General features: G+C 34.3%; 1 protein-coding gene across 1 annotated transcript; it reads left to right on the forward strand.

The window, feature by feature from the left end:
- The first annotated feature begins 7,148 nt into the window (after nt 1-7,148).
- LOC144433268 (high-affinity lysophosphatidic acid receptor-like) lies at nt 7,149-8,971 on the forward strand. The gene has a single exon (XM_078121576.1). The coding sequence runs from the start codon at nt 7,149-7,151 to the stop codon at nt 8,286-8,288; it is 1,140 nt and encodes a 379-aa protein (XP_077977702.1). The 3' UTR covers nt 8,289-8,971.
- Nucleotides 8,972-9,886: the final 915 nt, after the last annotated feature.

Consider the following 9,886-nt stretch of genomic DNA (forward strand, 5'->3'; position numbering starts at 1 on the left):
AAGATGGCATTTTACAGAGTGTTGAATAACAGTTCAGTGTTTTTACTATCTGTTTATACAACACATTTTTCTGCCATTATTCGAATGCTATGGGCAGTTTTCCATTTAATGGTCCATTACAAGAGCCTGAACAGACACACTCAAAGCTGTAAGTTGTAAAATACAACACTTCTCTACTGGTTATGAGTTTCAACCACAGACAGTTTCCAAAAAAAAAGCCATTATTTTATTAGGAGCTTGTCGTCTACTGTATGTGTCAAACGATAATGACAACTTCGGATGTTGTTATCTCCGTAAAAACGTGGACACGATGACATGATGTGTCAATTTAACAACATCTAGATTTACAAGAACATTCTATTAAATCATCATATACATAGATAAATAACTTAGAGTGGCACAAGCTTAGTTTATAAACTTTTCAAAAATATATCTAGAGATCGATGTTTTGTTATAATCTTAGAGCAGCCATATGGATGAGGATTGGGTAATTATTTTGGATATTTAATTTATAATTATAAATTTTATCATGGCTTCCTACTTGACAAATCAATGTGAAACAACAACTAAACTTTCTTGTGATACAGTAAAAGTATTATGTTTCTCTATCCCTAATTACATGTAGTAAATGGTAACTTGTAAGAAATCCCATTTTTGGATCATTTTTGTACAAATTGAAAAATAATTTGCTTCTTTTGCGTACAAATGTTTCGGTTGACGCAGTTCAGGAATTATGTATGTGACACTATAAAGTACCGGGGTACTCAAAATTTGGTTAATGGTAGCCATGGTTACTAACAGTATTAGACTGGTAGTCAATTGGGAGCAAAAGGTTTTAAATTATTAATTTATTAATTAATTAATTAATTAAGATGAGACCATTCCTAATTTGAAGACTCCTTTTCTTTGCGAAGTGAACGAAAATGAAAAGTGCAAATATTTTGAAGTTTACAATTATGAATATGTTTGTTTTATTCATTCCCAATGGGTTCATTCAACCTGAATAAATACTTTAAAGTTACAAACCCATGCTACTTTGACACTATCATTATCATGTTGTTTGTCAGAAGCTAGTTCACAACATCGTCACTAACTTGAAGAGATGAAGATACGAATGGTCCATGGGAATAAGATGACTTACATGTATTGAGGGTCGTGACTTAAGGTATTGAAATAGCCAGGAAGTGATTCATTACAAGATACAATGTAATTGTCATGACCTTTTAAGGTGTTAACCAGCTTGCAGTGTCTCTAGAGTACACTTTCCATCTGCCAGACTCACTTCAATAAGGTGTTATCTTGTTTTGTGATTGAAGAACATACATAATAACCAAATGGGGGGGGGGGGGGGGGGGGTTGAACTGATTCAAAGTAAATTGTCAAAAAAAAAACAGTTTAACTTGGCACAGTTGGAATGGGAGGAGCTATGATTTGATTCAGTTTTTCGTGCGGAGTGCATTGAGGTCAATTTCTGCTAACAAATTATCATTTATATATATCTTGTTTATTTTACTGCATTATCATCTGTACACATAACTTCTTAAGAATCTTTATTACTATAAAGTACTTTGTATACTGACATCTTTTGTACATAGCCTGTTTACATCACGATCTGTGTCATTGCTTCCTGGCTCACAAACCGCTTGTCTCGCTAGCAATGGTAACACTGTTGTTTGAAAATCATACTTTCAAACTGTTTGGTTTGAAAAAAATGCACTCAAACTGATTGGTCGCAACAGGGTGTGCTAACTTTTATCAGTCGAAAAATTACCATATTTAAATGAAGTTAGTCTGTAAATGTAGCCTTGTTGAGATTAGCACAAGAAGAGTGACTTAATTTACATACAGTGAATAGTATGTAAATATCTACACACAGCCATCCTGATAACTGCAAGTGGGGAAAGTGGGGGGGGGGGCATGGCTAAATTAATCGTTTTAATCATTTTTTGATACTAGCATTACAAGCGGTTTGTGAAACATCAAAGCAGAAATATAGATTGTGATGTAAACAGGCTATTTGGTTTGAGAAACAACTCAACACTTTTTGTCAAGAATGGAATGGCGTGTAGATATAATCTGTAACAGATACCCAACTGTAGGCCAATTTGACATTCATATAGGTTGATAATTATTCATGTAGTACTATGCAGTTTGCAGACTGCTACATCATGTAAATCTTGGATTCTTACCTGTACCCATGAAATCAATTCAAATTACATTTACTAGTATGGCAATTTCAAAGAATTAGGCAGTGAAACAAAATGTATTACTCTTTTTAACTCTGATCAAAGACACATACTTTATGGCACTGACAACTTTCATAAAATCAGCACTTATCAAGAGGAAAGACATTCTACAGAGTTTAATAAAGAAATACATTACAGTTATCTAACCTAAAGTTTACACTTTCGTATAAACTTTATTTTGTTATTTTGTTAACTATTATTAGTCTAGTTTATATATTTACTAGTTTGTTTTAGCACCAAACACTTCTTGCAGGAAATCCAATGAAGAAATGTAGTTTTCTTAACAGATGCAATAAAGATTCTAGTCAATTCGTGTGTATAAATGTCCTACGTCAGAGTTGAATTCCTATGGGATTTACTGAAGCCATTGTGCTCGTGATTACTTGCACTAATGCACACACACATATATATTACCTGGTAGTGATGCGTCAATGCCGAAAACATTATTGTATACCTGTGTATATGCAAATGAGTGCATGATTGATTGATGTACAATAACCACACAAATGCTCGGTATCATTTTTTTTCACAAAATTGGCTGTTTTCGTAAACAGTATACAATAATAACAGAAACCCATTATGCATGAGTGCCAGTGGGTACTCAGTGATATTTGCACTAGTGCTTGCGGGGTTTCCTGCTGTACGTTATTCACTCTCTACGCATATAGTAAAAGTACATGCAGCCTCAGAGAACACCAAAGCACTCATGCAACACCTGCACTCATGCATCATATTGAATAGTACAGTTCCCCACACGGAATTTTGAATCAGTTCAAAGTTGAATCAAAAGTCAGAACTCATGTCCCAACATGTACTAAAAAATATGAGTTGATTTAGGCAAAAAAAAAAATTGTGTTTCCAATTAAAATGGTCTCAAGAGGACAGAAAGTGATTTCAAACCAATTTACATGCAACTATATTGATTGTAGTTTGAATACTGCAAGAATTATACAAGCGACTGATGATGTTTTAGAACAAAAACAAAGACAGCATGTATGATATGATGAGAGAATCAAAACCTTTCCGTCATGTAGACTTTGATTAAAATCTGCAACAAGACTACATGTATGGCTTTATTTTGTCTTGCCTGTTGTATTAAAGAAGAGGTTAAAATGAAAACGATGATTCAGACAATTAAATTTAGTGTAGTTGTATCTTGCCCAAGTAAAACATGCTAAACATGGTAAAACAAGGTAAAAAACATGGTAAAATGTGGTGAAATTATTTTTGTATTTTCCAAGTTGTTGACAACAAGGTATAATTAGTATAATGGTGTTTTTGACTGAATAAAAATGTCATATATACATTCTTGACTGTTTTTGCCCTGTGTTATATCAATATTTTGCCATGGTTACATTGAGCTCTCGTCCAATCAGAACAATGTATAACTAACATTGATAGTGCAGATATGATATGATTAATAGTATGTGTTGTATTTTCAAGAATCCAAGCAATCATTGGATATATACATAATAATATGATTAGAGCAAAACTACTATAGTCATATATGTTTTTGCACTGGATTTATTTATAGCCGAATACGCACAAAGTTTTTTGTGCAGAAATAAGGTCTCGCTAACACACTCAACGAGTTGTCATATTTCTCTATTCAGCTGTTGTGAAAAGTGTCATTAAAGTTACACTGAATGTTACTGCAGACCAAAGTAGTAATTGATAAATCGTGTCTACTTTTCTCTTGCACTGAATGTGGCGGCAGACCAAAGTAGTAATTTACAAGTAGTGTCTACTTTCTCCTTGCACTGTCCACTAAATTAAAATGCACGTGACACATATTAAATTGCCATTCTGCCAAATTTTTCATGCACCAAAATAATTTTTTTTTACAGTGATCAGAAGTGTTCCTTTATTAATAGCTCCTCTGTCAGAAACAGCTGAGTGGAGCTTAAGGGTTAGGTAGATCTCCATCATCCGTCTGTTCATCAACTTTTTTTATTTTCACCTTCTGCTCTGAAACCGACTGTCAAATTGTTTTGTTATTTTGTCCACTTGTGCCGGGGGGGGGGGGGGGGGGGGGGGGGGGGGGGGAGTCTATTTAGATTTGTTCATGCCAAGTTGAAATGACTCATTTTCTATATATAATGAATATTAAAAAAACAAGGTGAGCTATTTCAACCCCTATGTCACTTGTTAAATGTTTGAAATAAGTTTAGATATTCCAATGACAGAAGTGTGATGACACAGCTTAAATGATGAAAGAAAAAGATGAAATACTTGACCCTTAAAAGATACTGGAAACAGATAAATGTTGTTTGCTATAGTTATATGCTTACAAATTCCACAAATAACGTAATGAGATTGTAATCTCATATTGACTACGTGAGGCAGAAAAAAATTGAATTATTGAATAGAGTTGTAATTGACAGATTTAATTTTGGATTGTGGTGATACATGTACATTAGTCTCTACATTAAAAGATCTGATAAAGGCAGTTGACGTGTTGTCAAGGTGATAAAAAGCTGACATGATTTATTGCTCAAGGACAGATCAGGCCTATTTATAAATTAAATATTGTATTATATTACATAGTTTATCTTATTGTAACTTTAGAATCCTGTCAATTACTCTAAGAATTCCTCAGGCATTGAGGTTATTTTTGGTATTGCTGACAGTTTTGATCGCAATGTTGATTTTATGTTTGACTACTCAAAATTTGAAGCGTAAAGCGTAAACTTGTATGTGTTTTGTCAAATTTACTAAGGACAGATTTGTTGATAAATGTATAGATTATTAGATATCATTCTTCAATATTTTTTTTTTCCATTCAGGCGATATTCCGCCAAGGAATATATGATTGACCTAGGGGGCCTTGTCACTACAAATCAAAGATGACAAGTAATAAAACCCATATGCCTTGAGTATTTTTTGGCTGAATGAAGAAAAACTACAGGAATAATATAATTGTACCTTCACAAACATGGTTTGTGCAAAATTGGGGAAAAAATTTTGACTAAAATTTCAAGAACATGGTCCATAGTTAAAATCTTGCCCAAGGATGTTGGCCATTCAGGCAAATGGCAATGGCAAGGCTGTGGCAGTGAACCAGCAACTTGCAAATTCCAACTTAAAGCCAACAACAATAAATATTTGACCCTCATGATTCCACACATACTTATATTCGTTTGGCAATTACTGGTAATATTTCTCTGGCATTGAGAGTATTATTGGTATGTCACTTTCAATTTTGATATGTTTATTTTGGTGTACTTATGACCACCCATTCAGTTGTCAGTTATCATTTATCAATTTGCCTGACAGTGTGGTTTACAAATGTATACTGACAGATGTATACTTAAAGGGCTGTGTAAGTTTCAGGTACAATTTTTTTTTTTTTTAAAGTTTTTTTTGAGAAAAAAAATGTTTTATCAACTCGAAAGTAAGATCATACCAATCATCCCCTACTGCATTATGTATGTCATAATATAATGTACTGGATTATGTGTGTGTGTGTCTTTTGTTTGAACACTTGAACATCTGCATCTACATACTTGTGTGTGAATGTGCATGTGTGGGGTATATTGTAATATTGTATTTGCTGGTGTGTGTGTGTGTGTGTGTGTGTGTGTGTGTGTGTGTGTGTGTGTGTGCATGAATTTGTGTGTCCCTCCTCTATATTTGTTTACATGTATACCAACCTGTATGTAATCACTCAAGATTAAACATGAACTTCAGATTATTATTAAGACTTTTTCACAACATGCAAACCTAAAACCTTACATTTTGTTTTAAGGTATAACATGACTTTCAGTGAAAACCAAAGTTCTTATAAATCTCTTGGGATTGTTTTCAAAGAAAACAACAATCTTTTATTTTCCCATAGCATTAACACAGTCATCGGTGGCCATATTGGATTCGGTGGCCATATTGGATTCTACAGCGGGTTTAAGATGATAATATCATTTTAATCCATTTCAAAACTTTGTATGGTAGTAAACCCCTGAATTTTTTTCTTGATTTTTAACTGAGAATAGGTTGGAGTTTTCTTGAAACAAGTAACAGGAAACAGCTTCTCTTTATTTCTGTGTTGCATTTCACATTAACTACAAAAAACAAAACAAAACAGACTAACATTAGTCATATCAAACTTGTAACGATATCCATGTACAATTTACTAGTTCTATATTATAACAGGTTTGTGTGTAGTTCTTCAATCACAAAATTGATTGGTTTTTGTTTTTGTTTTTATTACAGATTTACTTCTGGATTGCACACATTACAGACTAGAGAGAACAGAAGATAAGAAGACATTTGGAATACATTGATGGTCATGCCAAAGTAAAGTTAACTTGAAACTGAATTTTAGTGGGGAAATTTACTCACTGCCAAAATATACTGTACATCTCTTGAAATGGTGATTTGTAGATTAACTAGTAAAGTGAAATGGACAACAGACGTGAAATTGACACTGTGATGTCTTTACAAATAATGACCCTGAAGATATGATTGCGGTTGAGATAAAATTGTCAACCATTATCTAATTAGCAATTGTCCTGTCCAGAGGCTGTGTACGTTCCTAAAGGCATAATTTGTGTTCAAAGATGAAGCCTACATGATAAGTGGGAACTTGGAGAAAGTCATTTACACCAAAGACATTTTGCAAAGACGCTAAGAGTCCTTAATGTGATGAAAGGTTACTGATTCGTAAAAAAGTCGTTTATGCCAAATGAAAGTTACTTGAAAGAGTCTATTTGGTAAAGGTCAATGAGTTTCATTTTATAATGTCAGAAATCAAGTACAATTATTGCATTGTATGACTTCGTGTTGAATACAGAGTGCTTGTGCAGAATCCCTGAATGCATCTAGCATTTATGTAAACAGGACTGCAGACTCACGTACATTTTTGTCTTCGTTCGTCTGTACACTTGTATTTGTGCGATGATCATCATGGAGAGCACAGTCAGTACATTGGTTACCTCAACTACATTGTTGATTACTACAATGACAGCTAATGTATCAAATACAACAAACGAGACTTTCCAGACCGAAAGTGAAGATGTCGGACTACCACTCGCAGCTGTCATTCCACTCGCTATATTGATGATCATAATGATTCTCTTCAGCGTACTTGGCAATAGTATCGTTTGTCTGATTGTGTATCAGAAACCCGCGATGAGATCAGCCATCAATCTACTCCTCGCAAATTTAGCATTTGCCGATATCATGATCGCTTTGACTAGTATGCCATTTGCGTTAGTTACGATTATTACAACTGATTGGGTCTTTGGTGACGTGATGTGCCAGATCACAGCATTCTTTCATGCATTGTTCAGTTTTGAAGCTGTATACATTCTTACTTCTATCAGCATTGACCGATTCTTTATCATCGTGCGACGCAAAGATAAACTCAACCCTAACAGAGCCAAAATTCTGATTGGTACATCATGGCTTTTTAGTTGTCTGATCAGTATACCACCTGTATTTGGATGGTCAGGTTACACATTTGAAGTTGGACGAGCTCAGTGCATGCTTGAGAAACCGGAGAATGTCGCCGATGCGATATATGCTATTTTACAAGTACTGTGTCTGTTTTATTTACCATGCCTGCTGATGGCATATTCATATTTATGTATTTTGAACACCGTGAGGAGAAACTCGTGTCGTGTACAAAACCATCCAGAATCATTAAGCGTGAGCCAAGCTAATAAACTTGGTTTAACAGGGATTACACGACCAGCAAGAGTGAACGTTGATATGAGTTTTAAAACCCGAGCCTTCACAACTATTCTCCTGTTATTTATCGTTTTTGTGATTTGCTGGGCACCGTACGCTATTACTCAGTTGATAATCCTCTTCCATAATACCTATCCGAAAAGTTATGTAGCAGAGACGGTGATTCTGTGGTTGAGTTATATGAATTCAGCCTTCAATCCCATTATTTACTGTTGGAGGATTAAGAAATTCAGGGAAGCGTGCCGGGAGATTATCCCTAAAACCTTCAAGCTCTTGCCAAAGTTGCCAGGAAGAACTCAGAGACGCATTCGTCCAAGTGCAATATATGAGTGTAATGACCAATCTGTGGTGTGATGTTGACACAGATGATGACTAAACCTACCTGTTGTCATTCTTAATCGAAAATGGAATGGTCAAAGACAATGAAAAGCTGACACCTCCCATTTTTCATGGGTGTGAAAATTAGTCTGGTGCATAAGACATAATTTTATTGGGAATAACCTACCTATTTCAATTGATATTTCAAAATGGAATGGTCTGAATTATTGTATAGATGGCACCTACCATTTTCCATAGGTGTAGATTTTGAGGATTATAGAAAGATGACAATCCAATATTTATCTTTTTAGTATGAGATAATGTGTATTTGTCACATTTAAAATATTTATATTTCTATCTTCAATCTAAATGTGCATGAATTACTTCAGCCAGTTTATTGCCTTTGAAAGTAGAAATGCTAAACTTTGATTTAGCAATATTGGTGCAACTGAAATATATTTATTCCAAAGAGTCTGATAAATTGAAGGAATGCCAAAACAATCTTTTCATTGACACTGCCATGTATCCATTTTTTGTTGGATGCAAATTTCTTGTGAACTATGTGTTGGCCAGGACTATCTCATTTTGAACTGAAAGAGAGTAATCATTGTGTTCAATCGGATCAAAATCTGATGTGAGAATACGGCTTGATTTCTTTATTCACCTCTGTTTCCTTTTGTACATATACTGTTGTTTGTTTTCATTAAAGTGGCCATATGGATGAGGATTGGTTATTTATTTTGGATTTTTAATTTACAAAACAATTTTACAATGACTTCCTATTTGAAAAATCAATATGAAACAACATTGTATGCCAAGTCCTTGTTTGTAACTCAATAAATTGCAAAACTATTCATAAGTTTGTAAAATGTTTGTTATTGTACGTACAAATTAACAAACATTTTACATGTTTTTGGGTTTTTTTAGCTTTTTGCAATGTATTGTGTGACAAATGCAGGCTTGGTGTATGTTGTGGCACATTGATTTCTCACTTAGGAAGCCGTGACAAAATGTTTTGTAAGTTAAAAATCCAAAAAAATAACCAATCCTCATCCATATGGCCACTTTAAAGTCATTTATTGCACTTAATCATGGAACTGTCTTATCATCCCCATCTATTACACGGATTGAATCAAAATGTGTGTGTGTTATATGTTGTTTGTTTTCAAATTTTGTTGTTCTTGGAGCAAACGCACATCTGACACTGTATCATAGTAGTTCTCATTCATTTCTCATGTTTTAAACGCCAGTGTCAACTTATCAGCGAACTTCTTTCAAGACTATTGTGGTTTACTTTGAGCATGCACTTGTGATACATACATTTGAATTGCAAACTTTCAAATGGGAACTATAATGGTACAAAGTCAGACATGGGGAAGGTGCTCACACCCAGAAGAACAAAATTGAAATCAAATGACAGTATACAAAGGAAATACATGTAGAGGTAAATAAAGGGATCAAGCTGTATTTTTCTACATCAAATTTTAATCAAATGACATTGTATACATTTGTTACACTCATTGGCATTGCATCCCTCATGGGATCAGTGTTAATGCAGGAGGAAACTGGAGTACCTGGGGAAAACCCGCACTGTTCGCGTCAGTTGAGTCAAACTGAATGACACTCTTCTTACT

This window comes from Glandiceps talaboti, chromosome 3 (genome assembly GCF_964340395.1).
Source record: "Glandiceps talaboti chromosome 3, keGlaTala1.1, whole genome shotgun sequence".
In the NCBI taxonomy this organism is placed as follows: domain Eukaryota; kingdom Metazoa; phylum Hemichordata; class Enteropneusta; family Spengelidae; genus Glandiceps; species Glandiceps talaboti.

Excerpts from the sequence above, each read along its gene's own strand:
- LOC144433268 (XM_078121576.1), top strand. The coding sequence starts at position 7,149 with ATGGAGAGCACAGTCAGTACATTGGTTACCTCAACTACATTGTTGATT.